Raw genomic sequence first — 23,055 nt, forward strand, 5'->3', positions numbered from 1 at the left:
AAATAATTTTACACCCGCAGGGATCAGACGAGATTGGTTTACCCTTGAAAATGTAGGTCACGAGCCAACCCTTAGTCAGCTGTTGGTATATTGTACCTGGCTGCGCCGTTCACCCGGGCAAGGGGCGCGAGGTCGAAAGGAATGGGGGGGGCTGGAATCGCGGTCGGGGGCGACGCCTGGCACCTGTTGCGCCGTCGCGACGCCCGCAGTCGGATAATGTGATAAATTATTTTTTACCCAGCATATGTGGAAGCGATTATTAAATAACTGACTTATTGCCACAGCAAATTACACTGTGTTCGGTGTCAGGCTGAACTGTAAAAAACCCAAATTAAATAATATGATTATTACACTCAATAATGCTTAGTGAATATTATTACTTATTACAATCTAATAAATCACAAATATTGTTTTTATATCGCTAAACATTTTTTGTTTTGTATTTTTATATAATAATTAGATAATATGACCAAATAAATTTAACAATTTTACTTAAAGCGAAACTATCAAAAATATTCATTCACAAATAAGGGATTTCATTGTTTATTGTTATTTCTACAATTATTATTATCACTTCAGGACCGGTTTTATATTAACTTAATTTAGTTGATTAATTAATTTTATTAATTAATATAATAATTAAATTTAATTAATTAAAATTAAAGGCTTCAGCACAAGTTTATTTATGGAAAAGCTCATCTGATCCACTATTTGAACCTATTGATTTCCTACAACTTGGCTATGAGTTACGAGAAAATAATTTGCATCCAAGACAAATGACGAATGAACCTCTACCAAATTATTTAGTTAAACCATGCAAATGTAATTCTAACTGCCGTACATTATCATGTAGTTAAAGAAATCGGCTTTGACATGTATATCATTGTGCAAATGTGTAAGTAGTGTTTGTAAAAACTGTGATCATGATACTTAAAGCAGCTTGAACACTTGACATGTTTCATTTTTTCAATAAATGTGTACTTAGTGTGGTTAGTGGTTATCGTTATTTCATTTATTCACCTACCTATATGTAACAACCTACACTGTTTCTAGATTAACCATAATACTAAAACTAATGTCATATGCATATAAATAAAATAATTTAAGCCCAGGAGGATCCTAAGAATCGATAATTTTGAACACATTGCACTACCCGTTATTTTTATTTTTTCAAATGGGACGAACCGTTCTACGACCATGACGATGGCATGGTACAATTATTGCATTTTAAATCAATCCCTGATTCGGACTTGGTTTTATTGAAGAACTCAGAACAATTTTTGGTGGGTTATAAGAAAGAAAATTAAAACCCCAATAAAAAAAATTGACCGCTAATATCGCCTGGCAACATCGACATTATATATCTTTGTGACCCCTAGAACCTATTCCAATTGTCAGAATGCGTTCCGCATATTCTGTATACGAAAAGTCTATGTGATCCTGCACTAACATGCGAGTATCCACGGAAACAACAACCGAAATTTGACATGTAAGCAGTATTAACTACTGTGCCTTATTATATTTTCAACAATGTTGACATATAAACCGTAACCATGTCAATAAAAATATATTCGAATCCAGTATAGGTACCCAGTGTCTTCGTAGGACTCTATCGTAATACGTCAATTTTTCAGTTTACCAATAACAACGATTAAATTATTTAAAGTTTATATTAACTATTAATTTGTAATTATTCAAATTATATTGTCCAGATTTCACATATTTACCATTGTACGTCAATTACAAAATATTTAAATAATTATTGGGATATCGAAATTTAAAAAATATGTCTGATAATGATTGCGGAATGCGGTGTTACGTCACTAATGAAGAATGATATTTTTATGTAACTGTCATTCTATTTTAGTCTATCATTGTCATTTGAACTGTATTTTGATTGAGCGTAACCAGATATTATCATATATGCATCTCGGGATGGGCTATTTATAAAGTCACTGCAAGTCATAACAAAACATTCTTAAATGCATTAAGTATATTATTTTTATCTCTGTATTTTACTCATTATTAACTTTCTTATTACTAATGGAGACTTGTCTTGGGAATGCAAAAGTTATCTTGTTATCTCTTTCTTATTTACTGCATTCCTTTACAGCACACTCATTATCTAAGAATAATGTTACACCGGTATTTTTGGAGATATTGAATTTACAAAAGTATAACAGATAAGGCAGCTGAGGAGGGCACTGGTTGCAATGTTAGTTATCTCAAATAAACTCTTTTTCGAAGATATCTATTTTACAATGCACAGCGCACGTAGAATATTTGTTTACACGGACATATCATTAAATAATTAGAATTCCAATGAATGGCCTAGTAATTTGGAAATCATGTTTTGCCATTGAAATTACATATCACTGCTGATGGATTTTATCCACTTTGCAAATAACTTCCGAATTTAACTACTTACGAATCTAACTTATTAAGAAATATAAACAAAAATTGTGGTATGTTTCAATGAATACGTAGTTGAATGCACTGCTTTCACTGTTCCATGTGTGCCGAAAACTTGTATCTTCTAAGCATGATAGAGCGAATTGATACGCACAGGGAACACACAAATAATGAGAAGTGTATTGCTTTTAGGGCAGGGCTCGAAATGGACCGGAACGCACCGGAGCACCGTTCCTGTTCATGAAATCGGTAAAATTATCGTTCCGTCTCGTGGAATAAATAATTTGACCGTCTGAGCTGGATAGGCCATATAATAGACAATCTAACACACTTATTTTTATGAAAAAAAAACACATAAACTTTGATGGCTTTACTATGTAAAAATCTTCAGAAAACTGTCTAGCGCTCCGGTTCGTAAATTTTTCCATTTCGAGCGCTGTTTTAGGGTGAGGCTGAAACAAGATTTTATTTCTTGAGAGTGTCTTGCCCAACAAAAGTATTAAATGCTACATATTATTATATATTTAAAATATTATCAATGTAGTTTTCAGTAGGTAGAAACCTATTTTAAAGTAGGTTTATAATTGTAACGTATTTAACTTTTTGAGAGCACAATAATAATTGTCTCTGAAAGTATTGCTAATTGTTATACCTGAATTCTATTCCGGATTGGCGTAACTTTTCCCCAGTCGATACTCATTACCTCATTCCTTCATTCTATACTAATTTGTTATCCACAACCACCACCAACTGTTACGACGTGTTGCACCAACAAAATCGTTGTCAACATTCATAATTTTGGAAACACTTCTGAGAAAATGTATTATAACCAACAGAAAAAATCTTTTTGCACACATTGCAATGTGCACGGGCGCGAAACCCAATAGATGCAGGTTGGTTATAGAAGTGTTTTAAAAATTATGTATGTTCAATACTTAGAATATTACATTCTTAAATCTTGTGAATTATTCGTTGAATAAAAACCATAGTTACTTAAAAATCGTAGTCGTTGGGAAGTTCATATTGCACCAGTTGAAAGACTCTCATCTGTTATAGTTACATATAGATAAATGAGAGAAATCGTCCTCAATTGGACGCCAATAAATCGTTAATAATTAAGACATATACATTATAGGGACGTATCATGTTTTCAGTTTTATAAAACCATTTCGAAAAATAACATTATATTAAAAGAGATAGAAATCCTTCCCCAGTGACGACATTTTGTTTGAAAGAAATGAGATCCCTTCGCATATTGATTTACCTACCGTGGCGTAAACAGTACATAAATAACATTCAATATTATTAATTTAGATTTAGTGGTTTCTCTCTTGAATAAAAATGGTTTTCAAAATATTAAAAAAGTGGTAAAGACATAATGATTATCATTAGATTAGCAAATCTATGTTGGTAGTTTGACGTCATACAATTATTATAAGTAGATATATAAATAATGCTTTAGCAAAATTAGGCTAGATCACTTATGCGGGTTGTTGGACTTTCCAACCGACTGCAACTAATTACTTCTTTGAGTGACTTCAATCAATTTACCCGTACTTTTAGCAGGTATGTAGGTACATCGTTTTTGCATTAAAAAAATATGTATTGTGCCGTGCATCAGATAAATTGCTTTAGTTACGAATATTTCAATGTTCAAAATCGAACACAATATATTATTTTACTATCTGCTGTTTATTTTATGTAATAATTGTATTTAGTAAATACTAAGTGTAAATAATATGTTAATGCCTACTGGTCATAAATCTCGGATTAAACGTAGGTACTGCTGTTGTATTATAATATAAGCTAAGGAAACTTTATAGCATGGATTATAGATACGGTGGCCATATTTCCTTGACGAAATTTTCCTTTAAAAAACAAGTCTGTTCAGTTTTTACAATAAAAAATACCTACTGATTCCAAAGAAATTTCTAGTTTTTTGGTTTTAACCAACCATGCCAATGTCTAAGGTGTCGGATGTTTCTCGACTATTAGGTATACCTACTGACTAACAAGCTAGTGTGGCCATATTTGGGAGGGAAATTTTACTTTAGTAGTGACGAGTGTTATTTTGATTAAGGCGCACAAATTTGTACGATGTGGATTGTCGAAACTACATTTAATTTGATGGAAAAGTTTGGCGAATAGTGTGGACGTATGAATTTGTACTTACATTTGTGTTGCAGCAAAAGTTTAGAAACCAATGTAAAATAGGTATGCCGACGTATCCATCATTACATTTTTCTTCAATAATATATTAAATATGTATTTCTATTTTGTAGTTATAGGTATTTATATTGTTAACCGCAGTTTTCTCTATCATTACAACTTACAACAACCTCTAGACCTTTTTTCAATGGGAAATTGTCTACTTTTGTACCATTAGAATATTATAATATAAGGGCATTTTCGCCAAAGTTTGTACATTGCGTTTTTGGCATGTCCCATGACTTTGATTGATTTTTTCATAGTTATTATATTATAAAATGTTGGAAAGTTATGTACTTTTAACATGCAAATTTATTAATTTACTCTATTCAATCAGTTAAATACAACTATCTGACCTGTATATATTTTTAATTGATTATTTAGATCGAAAGGTAGTGCGTTTTTACCATGTCCCACCCATAAATTCAAATAAACAAAGTCTAATTTCGTCATTAATTTTGAGTGTGTAAAATTAAATTCGTAGTGTTTTCAACAGCTTACATTATATATTTTTGGAAAATATATAGTTTTTTCGTAAATTTGTACCAATATTGAAAAAAAATCACGTTTAAAGTGTGTCCCAGGATATTTGAAAAAGTGGAACTCCACATTCCGTTACCACGATTTTAGCATGAAGGCGAAAAATTTTCACTATAAATATGTTTTTTTTTAATGTAGCAACATTTTTGTATAACACTGATCGCCATGTACACTTTAAATTGTTGGTGTGTGTCGGTATCGCTATCGGAACAGGTTGCTTTCTGGGTTGGTCATTTAAGAAGTTCCACTACTGTTACCACGATTTATAAGGTAAGAAAACACATATTTCTATTTCACATACTACACATATTGAGCTTATCTTTCATACTACAGATATAATAAAACATATCGCAGGTTTAACAATAAAACTAAGCTAAATTTTGGCTTCAAACACTTCTGAAACAGAATCCGTTACTTCCATTCCGAAACTATATTGGTGGTAACGTATATGTGGAATGTAAAAGTAACGAAATGGCATGCATAAAGTTGGGTTTACAGTGTGTGTTTAGTTCTTCATAGATTATAAAAATTTTATTTTGTCTGTTCGTATGAAAAACAAAAATATTTTCATTAAAAAATATAGAAAATAACCTGACTATAATATAATAATATAATAAAGATTAAAAAAGTATGTGATATATCTGAATACGCAAAAATAGCGCACATAAAAGTATGGAGATAAAAAAAAACAACAGAAGGAAAAGAAAAAACACCAGACTGAAATAATTGCGAGACAGGCACTGGCTCTGTCATACTCTTTCTGTTATACGCCACCAAAATTTTAAAACTTCTCCATACATTTTAGGCATAGAAATTTATAAAAATGTATGAAAAAGTATTTTTTTGTCACGTTTAACAGAAATGTGTACTCGATTAGATTTAATACCTAGAACTGTAGGTATTCACGAAATGTCAGAAAAGTACGTCTTGATTACAATCAACCTGTATAGCTACATTTTATGTTGATGAATACAATTAAATTTCAAGACAACATACAGTCGAACTTGGTTATTACGAGGAAGATGGGACCGACTGAATTTGCTTGTTATAAGCGTTACTCGTTATATCAGAGAATAGGTATTTTTAAATGAGCATGTCACATTACACAAAAAGTCGAAAATAAAAAATTTGGAAACCATCGTAAAAATCCCCGAAACGAGCATGGCATTCATAAACTACAAAAGAAGTTGTTTATTGTAATTAACGCTGGTAGGTACCTACGGACTTCACAAACCTTGGATTTTTCAACCATATGCGTGGATACTTTTTTATTATTGTCGGTGAAACACCAATAAGGTAGGTACTTAGACACTTTACTAGTGTCATAAACGTAATCCGACCCCGGCGGCATCCTGTCCAATCGGATTTTATTGCTTAGGGTCGAAATGTTTTAAAACGGTCGACACATTAACAGTATTTTAGCTCGGTATATCCGATAAGTTGCTCGTTATAACAGTGAAAAAATTAAATGTATGGCGAAAATCATAAACCAATTGTCAACAAATGTTTCGTTATTACATCCGAGATCTCGCTATGTCCGAGATCGTAATAACCGAGTTTGACTATAATTATTTTCGTAAAAGTTATATACTCCGTGCCGCGCTAGGAACTCGCGTCTGAATCCCTTGCTGATTTTTTTTTCATATATTGTTAATTTGCTTAAAAATATTTTTTATCTGAGTTACAAATAATATAAATGCCAAATAAAGTTATGGTAATGTATAGTGTGTCAAAATTATTACCTACCTTATTTTACAAGTATTGTGAAATTTATTATAAAATATATCTATTTTAGTGATTAAGTTTGATTTGTTTTGTTATTTTGACGCACGTTGAATATTTATCTGTCTATCAAAAAATTCAAATAAATTTCATAAAACAAAAATTTGTTTTTATGGTAACATGTAACTTAAGCTTTACAAATTACACTCCGTTACCATTTCGTTCCATTCCGAAAATGTCCCCAAAAAAGTTGAACGTTAACTATTTTTCATTTGATTATTAAATAACGAAACTTATTTATTTTTCCAATAAAATTTAGTAAAAGTGATTATTGTCTTTAAAAAAATAGCAGAACGAACATTGATTGGTTTTTTCAAATACTAAAGGAAAAATGCTCTGCCATTATAGACATAGGGTAACGGAGGGGAACGAAATGTGCCCAAGAATTAAAATTCAATAATATTTTTTGACTATTTGTAGTTTTATTTTGAAGTGTATGGTTTTTTTAATCTAATAGAGCTCTTTTAAGTGATAAAAAGTGTTTCATTCATGTTTTAAAAGCTAAGTTTCGTAGTCACGGAACGGAAACTTATTATGCCCAATTTCATAATAAAAATGATATAAATATTGTATTAATCAATATTTTGCTGAAAAATTGCTATCACCAATTCAGTAATAGAACAAGGAATCTGCTAGCTATATAAAAATGGTTAATTTGAGTGAAAAAATAATATTACCCAAATTTCAAACATGTACAAACTTTGGCGAAAATGCCCATAAACACAATTTTCATGAGTGTGGTAACTATACCGATTATGTAAATATTATATACCTAAGTATATGATGAGTTGCATAGTGATAAATTTTCCACAATAATCATTTTCAATTATTAGTAAGTAGGCAGATAATTAAACATTTATTATTTCTCATAGCAGGCCAACTGATTCGATAATGTCAGAATTGCATCTTGTGTGAGTTACAGACATGACATATTTCATTATTTTCTCTTAAGATATCTTTTCTTTATGAACAAACTCACAACCGTTACGTTTTTATTAGCTCGTATTCTTGTTTGTCCGGTACGGATTTTTTCTTGTTTGACCAAGAACTAGCTAGACATTTGAAACTTTTAGAATATATCAGAACACGGCGACAATGCATTCTTTTAATACTTTTGGCCATTTTTAAGCAGAATTGAATTCATTTTCAGTTAATTCTGTTTTGTATGTTTCGGAAAAAAATCGTTAAAAGTAATATTTACTACTCATTACTACATTGCTAAGCAACTAAGCAACTATATTATCAATATATACGTGCGTTACTATGGAAATCAATATGAAATGTCAAAATGACATTTCTGTATTCTACAATATTTATTCAGTATTTCTATCAAGTACAATAAAAAGTTTTTATTAATACATAGAATTGTCAAGTTTATATGATTCAACAGAAATTTAAAAAAACGTGGTATATAAAAACTTCTTTTTATCTTCTGTTCTTACGGAAGTTTGCCACTACATTTCTGTCTTGACAAATTATTCAGGTCGCTTCACCGACGTTTAATTTTCATTACGGATACGTTTCTACCCCTGACATTTTTATAATACAAATCCTTTTTACATTACGTTAAGGGGGGACGTGCTCGTCGAAGGTCAAAATTGAGTTTTTATTGTATTTTCAAACCATGATCCTGGACACTCCTTAAACGTTGTAGATAATCTATTTATATAATTTTGAAGCCTTATTATCCTTTATAGTTATTTTAAACATTTGATGACTGCATGAAGTATTTTTGTTACATAAAATAGTATTCTTTTAAACCTCTCGCTCTAATGTTTTAGAATATAGTCATATTTCAGTACATAACTGTGCAGTGGTGTTAAGATTTTTTACATTTATTAATTTTTAAACGCATTTATAAAACCATTAGAATAATTTATTACGAGATAATTTTTGTAAAATATTCACGATAAAAAATTATATTGATAATCTCTGTGATCCCAAATTTGACAAGAATTAGACATTTTATTATTCAAAAAATCGGCAATATTAACACATTTGAAGATGATTCTAAAGATACTTATTATAAGCTATGTCTTTGACCATTGAAGTGTGATAAACATCTTATGAATAATGATTGCTTTATAATAATTATTGACCTAAGAATAAGGTAGTGTTTTTTTGAAATACGCCATTTCTTTTGTCATTCCCTAGTAGTTAAACTACAACATACGGCCGTAGCCATAAATTGACAAACTATAATTAAAGTAGGGAGTAAAATTATGTTAACGCGCGTGTTTGAACATGTACCTAACTGAATTTTTTTAATTTTTTTTTAAACGGTACATGTTCAAACACGCGCGTCAATATCATTTGACTCCCTACTTCAATTATAGTTTGTCAATTTATGGCTACGGCCGTATGTTGTAGCTTAACCACTGGGGAATGACAAAAGAAATGGCGTATTTCAAAAAAACACTACCTTATTCTTAGGTCAATAATTATTATAAAGCAATCATTATTCATAAGATGTTTATCACACTTCAATGGTCAAAGACATAGCTTATAATAAATATCTTTAAAATCATCTTCAAATGTGTGAATCTTGCCGATTTTTTGAATAATAAAATGCCTAATTCTTGTCAAATTTGGGATCACAGAGATTATCAATATATTTTTTTATCGTGAATATTTTACAAAAATTATCTCGTAATAAATTATGCTAATGGTTTTATAAATGCGTTTAAAAATTAATAAATGTAAAAAATCTTAACAACATTGCACAGTTATGTACCGAAATATGACTATATTCTAAAACATTAGAGCGAGAGGTTTAAAAGAATACTATTTTATGTACCTAACAAAAATACTTCATGCAGTCATCAAATGTTTAAAATAACTATAAAGGATAATAAGGCTTCAAAATTGTGTAAATAGATTATCTACAACGTTTAAGGAGTATCCAGGATCATGGTTTGAAAATACAATAAAAACTCAATTTTGACCTTCGACGAGCATGTCCCCCCTTAAACCAGCATGTTCGATTCTAAGAGTATTAATATATTGACCTCAACAAAGTGGAGGTTTTTTTTAACAGATTAGGTCCATAGTGAGTGGTAATTAGGAATTTATTCAAAAAGTATTTAATTTCAAGGAGAAGAATTGAAAAAGAAAAATAGATTTGAAAGCATTTTTATAATGTAAATTTTGATCACATACTTACAGCCATAATGAATAAATAAACACCTACTTATCCATCTGTTTGAGTACGTATTTTTTACTCATTCGTTTTCTGCCTAACGATATCGATATACAAGTAGGTATGTTGATTGAAAAAATATATGGAAGTTTTAACTGTATGTAGGTACTTATATTATATAATAATATTTAATATGTTTTCAATATTTTCCATGCGCGTCGGAAAAAAAAATCAATGTTATTTGTATCAGCATATCGACCAATTGAATGTTTGGAAACAATTTTTATACAACTTTCGAACAGTTTGTAAACAATGTTCACCGAACCGATGTATCTTGGTGTGGACTATGAAATAAATCGTCCGGTGCTTGAATTTAAAACCAAGCCCACCACATAATAAAGAGTATTGAATGATATTTCAAATGTTGACATGTGGCGTCCTCACTCATCCCACAACTTATACTGGTGGATCTATAATAGGCATTATACTGAATTTAAAGTACAATTCTCATTCCTCATTATGACGGCAGACGGAACCACAAATCGTAGGAAATAGCAGTCATGTATACATATCAGGCACGGTTCGGACATTGGCATATTACATGACGGGATGTAGAAGAGTCGTAACCTTTCAATCCGCGGCATGATCAAAAGACCGCGATTGGATGACGAGGTCGCGGATAATAAAGTCTCTGAACCCGTCGTAATATTATTCTCATGCCCTAGCCGTCCCTGATATGTACACATACAGCGTGATGCAGAATCGATTAGACTAACTTGGCAATAAAAACCATCCAGAATTGGTAAATTAGCTCGACTTAGGCGTGTCTTTAAATGTTTCGTTCTGGGCCACTGTCATTCTTTCGTAGATTTTTTACCTGCTATATGACGTATTAATATATCGTCTCTGTTCTGGCAGAAGACACTAATTCGAAAAAATGACATATTGAGTTAGTTATACCAAAATGTTCCTTATTTCAAACTTTACCGTCTGGAAACCTTCTTAATAAATAAACAGTCTTTATTTTAAAGTCATCCTTTTTACGATTACTTAATAAACTCACATGATAGACCATTTCAAACATTTTAACAACTTCAAAGTCAAATTATTCAAAACTAGTATTCTCCAGTTGGTGTGTTCTGCCAGAACAGAGACGATATATGGGTACTGTAGGCTACGGGATCTAAGTTGCCGATATTGTCCTCGAAAAGATAGGCGTGGACTTAGGGACTTAACGCTTCTAAGTATGGTTCTGCATCGCGCTTCCAGATTGCTATTTCATGCGATATATGGTTGTCTCTAGTAATCATAATGTGCGACGAGCCCAACTTAATCATACAGGTAAACAAAACAGATAACGTAATCTCGTATACATGGTTTTACATCCTAAGAGCAGCATTAATTATTGTTTAATAACTATTTATGATAATCGGACATTTGCATTTAACAACATACTTACATCATTCATTATTATTGTATGTAATATCCAGTATTTGCAGTTATTAAGATAGTATGGTGAATTATAGATATTAGTTCTTATAATTCATGCTATTTATCTAGAATCGCTTTGTTTTGTTAAAACAGTTGATAAGATTGTGATTCCTAGTAGCGAGCTATTATTCAAATAATGCATTTTTAACAGTATTCAACTATTAATATATTTCTACTTATCAACCAATAGTTCGACGAAATGAAGAATGAAAATACATATATGGCAATACTTTAGCTTACTTAGTACTGTCATGCCCCATTATTAAGGCGATACATCAGTGAAACGGCAAATAATTTTCAACTATAGGCACGACGAAATTTTGGACTCGCTCACTACTCACTGGCATTCTGAGGGAGAACGTCGAGCTGGGCACACGTCAATTTGTTTCGTGATGGCGACGGGCGTATTAATTCTTTAATCGTGAAAAGATGACTAAAAACGTTACCCATTTACTTTAAAAAGAAAACATGTCAATGAATATATTATTATTGTTACTAATAGAACATACGTTAAATTATATTTCGTTTGGCATGCGTCATTTGCACCCGCGACCCGCAATCCGCGCATCGCCTAGCCACGATATTTTTAGACCGTGCCCCAACTGAGGTATAGCCTTAAGAAATAGGGAAAGCACATTATTGCGCCACTTCCCTCGCTCCATTGCCACGTCTTGCGCCTTCCGCCATTTGAGACGTGCAGCGTGTAGATCGCTTTTGTAGCACCGCTGCAAGGTGAGGCAGGCTCGGCCACGGCGACGGAACCCTTGAAGCTGTGTCACAAGGGTACGGAGTGTCGCACTCTTTGGCATTATCAATTTGATGGAATAGTAGTTAATATATTTATGAAGATTGAACATAAAATAATTTTGCTTATTTGTATTATCACATTATCAGTGCCACAATTCAATATACTTAATATGTTTTAAAACATTATGTGACGTCTTTATCATCAGAATGATAAACTGCAGTGCTGATGGCCGAATATGGCCGAATTTTAATCGAATCGAGCTCCAATCGAAACTAGATTCGATATAAATATAAAGTACTCATCTATTTCAAGCTATTATACACATTCATATTTTTATAAAAACCTATGTTGTTTTAAGTTAATTTAAAAAAAATGGAAAACTATAAATCTTTAGTTAGAAGTCAAAACACGATATGCCTGTTTTCTAATTTGTTGAAGAGAGCATTTTTAAACTTCGAAAGATATTCAAACAGCCAACAAATCATATATTGACACAGCTTATTTCTCCTAACCTATAAGACCTAGACATACAACTATATGTTGTAGATCTCACTGAGACGAGTCTGAAGGTATACCTACATATCTCAATTTACCAAAAAAACGGACATATATATCATGTGTTGCCATCTTACCATATAAACTATTCCAAAGTATCACTGGTACCTAAATCCGAAGAGACTTGCTGACTATATTTTAATGATTAAAACAACCAATAGTAGGTAGATACCTAATAATAAGACTAAACTGATCAATGAACGTATTGGATCTTTCGTATCCTGCTGCTAGCTTCTAGATGCCCTTAGTAGCGTTACACTCCCCCATAATTGTTGAACATAATAATGGAGTTGATGTAATATACTAGTTATTAATAACAATATATATATTTTTTTTTAAATAATTCTTTTAATTTCTTAGACTTGGCTTATTATAAATCTTTTACAAAAAAACGCCACCCTCTGCCAATCTAATGAATGTGCATATTATATTATAAACACACACATTGATTTATTTGCCTAACATTCTTTATTCATTTCTTGTTTGCAGGTCCCATGACGGTACCTATGGTGTCTACCAACTCCTCCCCCCCAATGCCGGTGCCGGTGCAGGTCCCACCTGGACACGTGTTGCAGCAGATCGTCGATGAGAGTGGAACTCTTCGGCACGTCATCCTTTCCCCGCAGCCTCCTGGAGCTCCGCATATGCCACCACCACATATGCAACATGGACCCCCACCTCAGCATTATGTGAGTATATTTTGCGCTGTTTTATTTAATCACTGTTGGATAAAAGCATCTAGAAGCTGATTCTACCCCTCTCCGTTGCGTTGGCAAGAACGTCTGCATATTTTGTTGAACCAGGGGTCTCTACGTACTTACACCTTTCATACGTTTTCTCCGTCTTAAGTATCATTCATCACTAGATGACTATATTAATCCAGCGTTCTTCTCTTCGTCGAGCTAACTGAATATAGCCACCCTTTCGGTTATATAATATTATAATTGATAAATATCCATTATGAATATGTGACAGGCCAATTGTCGTGATCTGAAAGTATCTATTGATCACATGAATGTCTCGTTGGAATCACAGGATTTCAAAATGCTAAAGTTCATGGCCCTATTCCATCAAAGCTGTTTATATAAGGGTAGCGTTACGATGCGTACCTACTATTTTTTTGAACATTGGCTAAATCTGATATCAATCGTGGAATAAAATATTTTTTCTTAACTTATTGTGGTTTCACCTATCTATGTTTAACCATTAAAAGCACTTATCAGGGAACACAACAATAATTGAAAGTGCCTCCCTTACCTTCTGGTGTGGTAGTGAGAAGCTTGTTTAGAAATATAATATAATAAATTTAAACACGTGCTAAAGAATGCTAGTTTGAATAATTACGTCTGTATCATAATGCACATTAAAGTTTATCACGTAAATGAAACGCGCGTTCAATATCAGTAATATTTCATGACATTCCGGAGGCTTTGTATTTATTGTCATTAATTCATAAACAAAACTCGGCTTCAAAGTCTTGGTATAATATATCGACTGGGTTTGCATTTATAATATAATCAATCTATTATGTGACATTGATCTATAATGCTTATTGCAAAAAAAAATACTTTCATTATCTATATGAAGAATATAGATAATGTCAAGATATCTAATATTTCTGCAATAATGCCAAGTATCGATGTTATGATGGAAATTCAATGTGAGAAAATTACCTATTATTTTTATAAAAAGAATAAGTAGCATGACATGACAAAATGTGACATTCAGAAATACGTATATATATGTACAATAACAAATTTAATTCAATTTCTTTTGAAATTTTGGGTTTTGTAGTTAGGTCGCATGCCGGAATAAATAATTTGGCAATTATTGCTGTGCGTTACTTGGCGCAATACAATTAATTATAGGTACTATCTATTGTATCAATATAGTATATTATTAAAATATTCTTTAACACATTAAGCATTGTCTATGGAATACTAATATGTATTCCCATACGCGCTTATCTCCGTCCAACGGGTAATTTTCGCTACTGCGGAGTACTATTTTAATTCATCGTTATCTGTTGTAAGTATAATAACATTATTATCGGTTACAATTTTATCTTAATCAAGTTATCTTTAAGTACGCGATGTCTGATGAATGAATCAATAAGATTGAATGATCATCAGCTGTTACTGTTGACACTATTGAACAATTCAGATAGTGTTTTCAATCAACATTACCGTGTATCTATGTAATAAACATGAAATATTATATTATACATATTTTAGACTTATTAAATTGTCAATCAAGATTAACATAACTTTAATATTGGTCATTTAATACTCTGTCTATAATATTATCATTTATCATAAACACACGTTAGCTAAGGTAAATTATTCACTTGCATCGCGGCGTGTTGTCAGTTATTACAAAACATTGTGACGAAAAATCACATCGGAAAACTTCATATGACCTGTTGTATTTTATCATCGCGTAATTTAGTGTTTTTGACTTATCGGAATCGTCAGAAACTAACCGACCTCAACTCGTTTTTGTGTAATCGCACTTTATTTAAAGAAAAAAAAAAGTTTGGATATGATTGTAGATGAAGGTAGATATACTTTGAAAGTACCACTTTAAATTGAAACGAATTTAAAGTCAAATCATTTTATAGACAAGTTTTGGAGTCAGATTTTTCCACTCGATTCCACAGCCCCTTACTTATTGTAGCTCTAATAACGCCGTGTATTTATAATTTTATTTCACTGCGCAAAACCGAGATATTTAAAAAGACCAATTTTCATGGACGAGTTTCCATTTTCAAAACTCAATCCTCAATCACTTCGGAAATGGAAAGTTGACCATCTGGTATACCCTTTTCGGAAAATTTTAATAACATTAAGTATGCTAATTTCAGAAGGGGTGTCGATTTCATGACACAGTACATAATATTTTTTGAACTGTCTAGAATCGGAACCTTGCTGTAGATAATTAAGCAAAGGTGACGAGCATGCTATTCTACTGTGACAATGTGGTATCTACTTTTAGCTTAAACAATGGATAATGGGAATTTTCTAAAAAGTAGTGAAAGGTGAAATATAAGTACCTTCGTCTCACCAGTTAGTGGTTTTCAGACTAGGTTTTACGTTGTAAAGCGCCCTAAAAATAATTCCAATTATTGAGATGGGTGTCTTCGAATCAGCTTCTTTCATTACCGATAGCCATGCTGATAGCGTGATTTTGACTCCGTACGCAATATCGACGATAAGGAAAGAGCAGTATTCTGCGTAGAAATTTTATTATCCTCTGAAGAACATATCCACCGTTGGCAGGGTAGCATACAAACATATAATTGTGATAATGGAACAGTAATCTCGATAATGGTGTTACAACTGAACTAACTATCGACTTAAAAAAAACACCTGTAGGATTTAATATAATTTATATTCTCATTTATAAAGTAGAATTCTACCAAGTAAATGCCGAATCAATTAATACATCGATACATTGATCTACGATTGTCTTTTATCAAAATATCTGTGCTGTGCGGTGCTCCAGGACGAGGAAGCGTACATTTCTATTCTGATCACCCCTGTTTTTGACAGGTATAATATTGTGACTTCAAGTATGTTTTTCAAATCATTAACTAGATATTATACTGGTTCTTAACGTAAAAAAAATGTTAGAAAATTGCAAAATATAAATAGTTAAGTATGATATTATATAATATGTATTACAATATTACAACAACCGTTTCCTCGTGTCAAGCCTATCAGGCACCATTAGCGAGGGGTGCAAGATTAGTAAATGCGCTCCCATAAAGACATAGACATTTTCAATGATGTACTTTGTAATTGTATGTTTTTTGTTTTCAAAAATTATATTTTTCTGTATTAAATTTTAATTTTTTTTTATTGTTATATTTTTTTTCTTTATTCTCTTCTTCTCTCTTGTGAGGGTAATGTTTGACTTTATAATGTAAATCTCATGTTGTGTACGTCTTGAATTTACATTTGTTATGTCCCCAATGTTTTGTATTCTTAAATAAATAAATCTACATCACGGTTCACAAATATCACGGTTGAAACTTGTCCTCTCGACTAATCTCTGAACATAAATCCACCTTTATCACGTTTCGAATGCGTGATATAATCCCCAGTTGGGTTAATTATGAAAATAGCACGATTTATCTGAATTAAGCGGCTGTTTTTTTTAAATATCATTGTAATAATAATTATTGTTTTATATTGTATGACTTTCTTATCGCTGTGTTGGTTTTGTTGGTCGATATGTTATGCCTGATAATTCGATATGCATATTGTACGACGAAAAATAAACGTGATATATGCAATGCAATGCATTTACATATTTGTTTAATAATACTATTCAGTTTTCCTTTGAATTTAATAGTTTTCCGGCTTGCATAGTTACAAGAAAAACGTAAAGGTACCTACCTACTTATAATTAATTCAATAAAATTCACTGTTAATCGAAATACAAGTTAGTTTTTTTCTTCTCCTCGACTACGTCTTCTCTATTTTAATTGATGTAGCCAAGAAGAACCGCTAGAGTTTAACCTATGCTAATAAAGATAATAAACTTACAGCTAACAAAATTTGATTGTCTTAATTTCGAATACACTAATGTCCGCGCGTTCATTCATCTGTTGACTTTGTAGCCTGATCGACGATTTCTCAGAAAATGAAACTGTTATTCTTTAGAACCCAGGTGTGCTGTGAAAGAAACACGTCATAATAGGTAACCAGTGATATGCAACCAGTTGGTACATAGCAGAACCATCGTATAATATGCATAACATACATACTACGGCTTAATGCATTTATCCCTTTATTTACTTTATTATAGGGATTGCAATACCGAATGAAAATATCAATACCAGTTTTTCGGTATTGCATAATATTGAATACTGGTATCTATACAGACAGTTGTTAACAACATATCAATACAATTCTCTCACGACATCCTTTTTCTCAAATTCTGCACAATGAACTAAAATTCCATCCAGAAACCGAAATCGACTGGATATTTTAATTTTGCCTAATTCCGTCCAAAAACAATGTGCATGTCGCAAAGTATGTAATGTCGTTGTTCTTGGTGTTTAAAATGTTATCAGACTGATGCTCCCATCCCGTAGCACATTTTGAACCTTTAAACGAACATTATCAGTTGGCAAATTCTGCCGTAATCACTAAAACAACAATGAGGTCACCTCACGTTGAAATGCAGTGCATCGACACCTGCATGACGTTTTGAACGTTTTTATCATATTCCACATGCCTACACTTTTCGAATGTTATGTCAAAATCACGATTTTTTGTTTTTAGCGGTTGGCACCATGTATTTTCTACGAAAATATTTTCTATAATCTATGATCTGCAGGTTGGGTTCTATTCAAAATATTATCTATACCATGTCAAAAGTAATTTTAACGTACGCCCACGTAGAACTGTTAAAATTAATTGAAATTAGCATGAATAATTAATAATAATTCAAATTACTAATACATTCTAGTAGGCACTCTTCATCAGTGTCATTCTTCAGTGAATTTACGGAGATGGTGCACGTTCAAAATATTCAGGAAAATGACGAAACCATAGACTAAATTTTCGCCGCGTGACAGTTGGCGACATGCACCATGGCATGCACCTCAATGTGGGTTGCGCTTACGAATTGTTTATCACATTGGTTACTTGCATAGGTAACCGACTCGTTGAACGACTAAAGTAGAAAGGACCGCAACTTCTTTCAATTCAACTTACAAGATGTTGATCAACATTGTTCAAAAAATATAGTTCTCACTTGTCAATTGACGTTAAATTGTCATTCATCGCACAAAAATTGCAACGTGAAAACGTCCGAAAATACCCGGATGCCAGGAGAACATGTATCTCATTTACTCCGTTCAAGGTTCCGGAGCACTGCACCAAGAACATGTTATCTGTAGACCGTTGAAGGTAAACAGATAATCTCACCGACTGTAAATCAACACTCTGTGGGCTGGCCGATTTTATGACTACGTTCACGCATCCAAGCTACTTTATTCGACTAGCAAAATGATTTCAATTGACCTGCTCCACAAAAAATCACGCGATGCCTATAACATAACACAATAATCACCCGTGCGTGTGCAGTAATCCTACAATCCGATATGTATCGATAACTACTACCCATGTCTTCAAAACACACTGTCGACTGTTTTTTTCACATTGTTTCTAGGAATTTAAACAATTCATGTTATAATATTATGGTCTAGATTTCATTGTAATATTTACTTACTACTTACTATGGGTTTATAATTTGTTTGTTTACCTTAATTATTCGTTCTTGACCCAACCTAAAAATCGATACATAGAATGCTTTCTAACGTGGTTTTACTTTAACGAGGTACATTAACATTTAATAATATTATAGCGCCTGTACACGTGCATGGAATTACTGGCACCAATAGTGTGTAATTTCAACTTACGTATCGCGATAATAACTGTTTACACGTTTGACTGTCTCGCCAATCTCATTCTTAAAGAGTGAAGTTACTTCTTCATACTCTAAGCGAGACGCGATGTTGTCTTTTTATGGTACTATTTGACAGGTCGTAAAACTCAGTTAACCTCAAAATGAGTCTGCGCGGTGTAGTTCATTTTTTTTACCGGCAGGTTCGCAACTATCCTTCTAATGCGCAGGCGCAGATATTGCACGGCCCAATAATTGTCTAGTGAAAATTTAGAAGCTTCTGAACTTTTTTCATTCATGCACGAAATCTAGGATTTTACACGAAAATACGTATTTACACGTCCATTTTATTGTTATGGTCGCGATAATACGTACCTACTGTCAGCAGTAAATCCATGCACGTGTAAACGGGGTATTATTCATTAATCAAATCATCAAAATGCTTTGCGTGGCGTAGTTCGTATTTTTTCCGGCAATCTCGCCACTATCTGGCGCAGATATCGCACAAGTTCCTATGCGTGAAAATTCAGAAAACGCTAATTTTTTTCGATCGATGCATTAAATCTTGCAACCTGCATGATAACGTGTTTACACGTGCATTGTCTTGTTATGGCCGCGATAATACGTACTCACAGCATTAAATCCATGCACGCGCAAACAGGCTATAATGGTAAATTACCCCGCCAGCGATGGACGATTGGCAAATGTCCACGAATCTGGGGGGCTGGAATATTTTCATACTTATCTTTTCTACGCACGTAGTAGAACGGAAAAATTAATAATTCGAGCAAATAACAATATTAAAATCCATTTTGATCGCTTACGACAATGCACATTGTTATGCGAGTGTTTTCCAAGATGAATATTATTTTTATATCTTATTGTTCATTTTGCATAACTAATGTACTTAAATATTTTCTTTTGTATAATGTGGCTGCGAGCGCATAATCTCAAATTATTATCGTCCCAACCAGAAATTGTTCGTAAAAACGCATTCATCCATTTAGTTTAGTTAGGCAATACTTACCATCGATTTATGAATATATACGTCTTTAAATTACACAATTTTAAAAAATATGTCTCGGAAATCATACCAAAAAATAAAGGTAAATCGAGGGGTATTAGAACCTCATATCTTTCACTGTCATACATCATAATACCTCTATGGGGCTAGTAGTCTTGTCCCTCGGGTTATCGGCCCGTTGTATTATGAATGTGTTGTTAATTTAACCATTTTCAGTTGATATATTTATAGTAGGTATATATCATTTTTTTCCGACCATGTCCGATCCTAATAGGATCATATGGGCCTCCACAGAGTAGAGGTTTTTATTAACAGATTTTATTTTTTACGAGAAATGGATGTCAGCCACATGCTCAACCTAATAGGTCCATACCCTGACTCACACACAAATTGAAAAACAATATGTGTACTTGACAGACCCAGGATTCGAACCTGAGACCCACGGCGCGATAGTCCAACGCTTAAGCCGCGCGGCCACCGTGGATGTTATGGGGTATATATCATAGAACAGATTAATAAATATAATTCAGATTACAAACTACATTTTGAACCAGGATTTTGAATGTGTGAGTGTCCTACGAAAATGAAATACACCAATATTGAATGAGCGTCAGTGAATAATCTGAGAGCAGTTTTCAGAACGAAGGACACGTGTTTAATTTTATCCCATATTCTTTCACACTCGAGATCCGTTGCCTGTTACTCCACATCCGTTAGGTATTTCAGTTACCATTAATTCCGCGTTCCCCGGAATATGTATTACGGCACCTATTTTACTTACATTTGTGATTAACCACCAACTGGGCAATCTTCTTTTTGTTAGATGTTGATACGCATAATAGTTGAGCGGAGCTATATTCGTATCAATCACGAGAATTAATTGCGACTCCTGTCGCGGTTACGTTTAATCTCCATTTGGATGATAAATTGCACGATACTGTATTTCTGTTCTCTCATAATTATTATATCGACAGCAGTGCAGTAGTTTTCAAATTTTAATGCTGCGTATAACTTCTTCCTCTTTTGTCAATATATTCGGCCAGTGTATAATAGGTATTATTTTAGTAGACGTATGTGTATTTTTTACAACGTTTTTATTAGCTCGTATTCTTATTTGTCCGGTGGTTGTTTATCCAGTACAAATCTTGCAATCGATTTTTAACTAACTTCCCGACTAGCTAGACATTTGAAACTTTTAGAATATATCAGAACACGATGCCAATGCATTCTTTCAATACTTTTAGCCATCTTTAAGTAGAATTGAATTCATTTTCAGTTAATTCTGTTTTGTATGAAAAGTTATTTCGGAAGAAATCCGTAATCCAATCCACTATTATTGGTTGCTAAGTGAGTGGTCCTAGCAACTAAATTATTCAGGGCTCGAAATGAACCGAAGCGCCGTTCCTGTTCGTGAAATCGGTAAAATTATCGCTCCGTCTCGTGGAAAAAATAATTTGACCGTCTGAGCTAGATAGTGTGACACCCCCGTATGGTCCCCATTTGGGGATGTCTTTGTGTATCTTGAGAGGCCCGAATCGGTATCGAAGCCAACAAATAATAATGGCTGATTGCGAAAATAATTAAATAATAATAACAGAGCCGAGCCGGCAATGCCGTAGAGTAGATTATAATATAACCGTTGAAGATTTGCAACGTCGCTTTTTTTTCGACGACGGTTTTCGTTGGAAAAAATCACAAGATGGCGCTCAGAATGCTGCAAGCAGCTAAATCGCGAACACGCCGATTTCGTCCTCCGAAAAAATAAATTATAAAAATGTAACGATTATAATATTAACGTAAATAAACTCGCCGCTTCTATTCACAATTCCGGTGTCTTAATTATCCACCTTCCATCCCGAATCCAGACGAAAAAAACATAACGAAACACAAAGTGACAGTTGAAATTCACATGCAAAATGGATGGAAGTGATAATAGGCCATATTATAATAGAAAATCTTACATACTTACTTATTTTTATGAAATAACACATACAATTTGTTAACTATTTAAATATCTTCAGAAAACTGTCGAGCGCTCCGGTTCGTAAACTTTTCCATTTCGAGTGCTGAAATTATTAATATATAATATGTGCGTTACTATGGAAATCAAAATGACATTTCAGTATTCTATATTTTGTTTGTTTGTTCGTTTTTTATTTACTTCATATCAAGTACAAGTTTGAGCATATTGAGCATAATAATTCAACAGAAAATATAAAAACGTTGTATATAAAAAGTTCTTTTTATCTTGTAAATATTTTTTTTGCTTATACCTACGTAAGGCCGTCACATCGAAATATACAGGAACAGTATTTTATATATGGATTATAGAAGTATTGAAGTATCGGTCAAAAAGTAGAAGATCGCTACATTTTATTACTTATATGACGTAGGATATCAAGTGTTTATGATTATCTGAATCGTCAAATGTATGCAATAGCACGAAGCATGATCCTAGTTCGTCAGATCGTGACTTAAATCTACCTTTTTAATCATCTCAGACACAATATTATAAAATAAACATTCAAGAAGAAAATCCATTCGTGCATAGTTATATTATATTTACAAGGGGCGAAGTTTCATCAGAATTTTTATTATAACGTTTTAAAAGAGTAGACGTACCTCCGTTACTACCTCCTTGTTAATTTTATTATCCAATTACAGTTCATATCTTCCCAATTACATTGAAATCGTTCATTGAATGTGTTTAATGTATTTACACATATATTCATATTGTAT

At 32.6% G+C, this 23,055-nt stretch overlaps 1 protein-coding gene across 2 annotated transcripts in view; it reads left to right on the forward strand.

Annotated features, from left to right (window-relative positions):
* The window catches only part of mtgo (miles to go), a 262,815-nt gene that overhangs the window by 222,108 nt on the left and 17,652 nt on the right, over positions 1-23,055 (forward strand). For both annotated transcript variants that reach the window (XM_085955835.1, XM_085955834.1), the window contains exon 3: positions 13,365-13,564. In XM_085955835.1, the coding sequence (XP_085811961.1) occupies positions 13,365-13,564 (200 nt within the window). The remainder of the gene's footprint in view (positions 1-13,364; positions 13,565-23,055) is intronic.

Source organism: Rhyacophila brunnea, unplaced genomic scaffold (genome assembly GCF_057557595.1).
Source record: "Rhyacophila brunnea isolate RB1 unplaced genomic scaffold, BYU_Rbru_1.0 scaffold_5, whole genome shotgun sequence".
NCBI classification, from domain to species: Eukaryota; Metazoa; Arthropoda; class Insecta; order Trichoptera; family Rhyacophilidae; genus Rhyacophila; species Rhyacophila brunnea.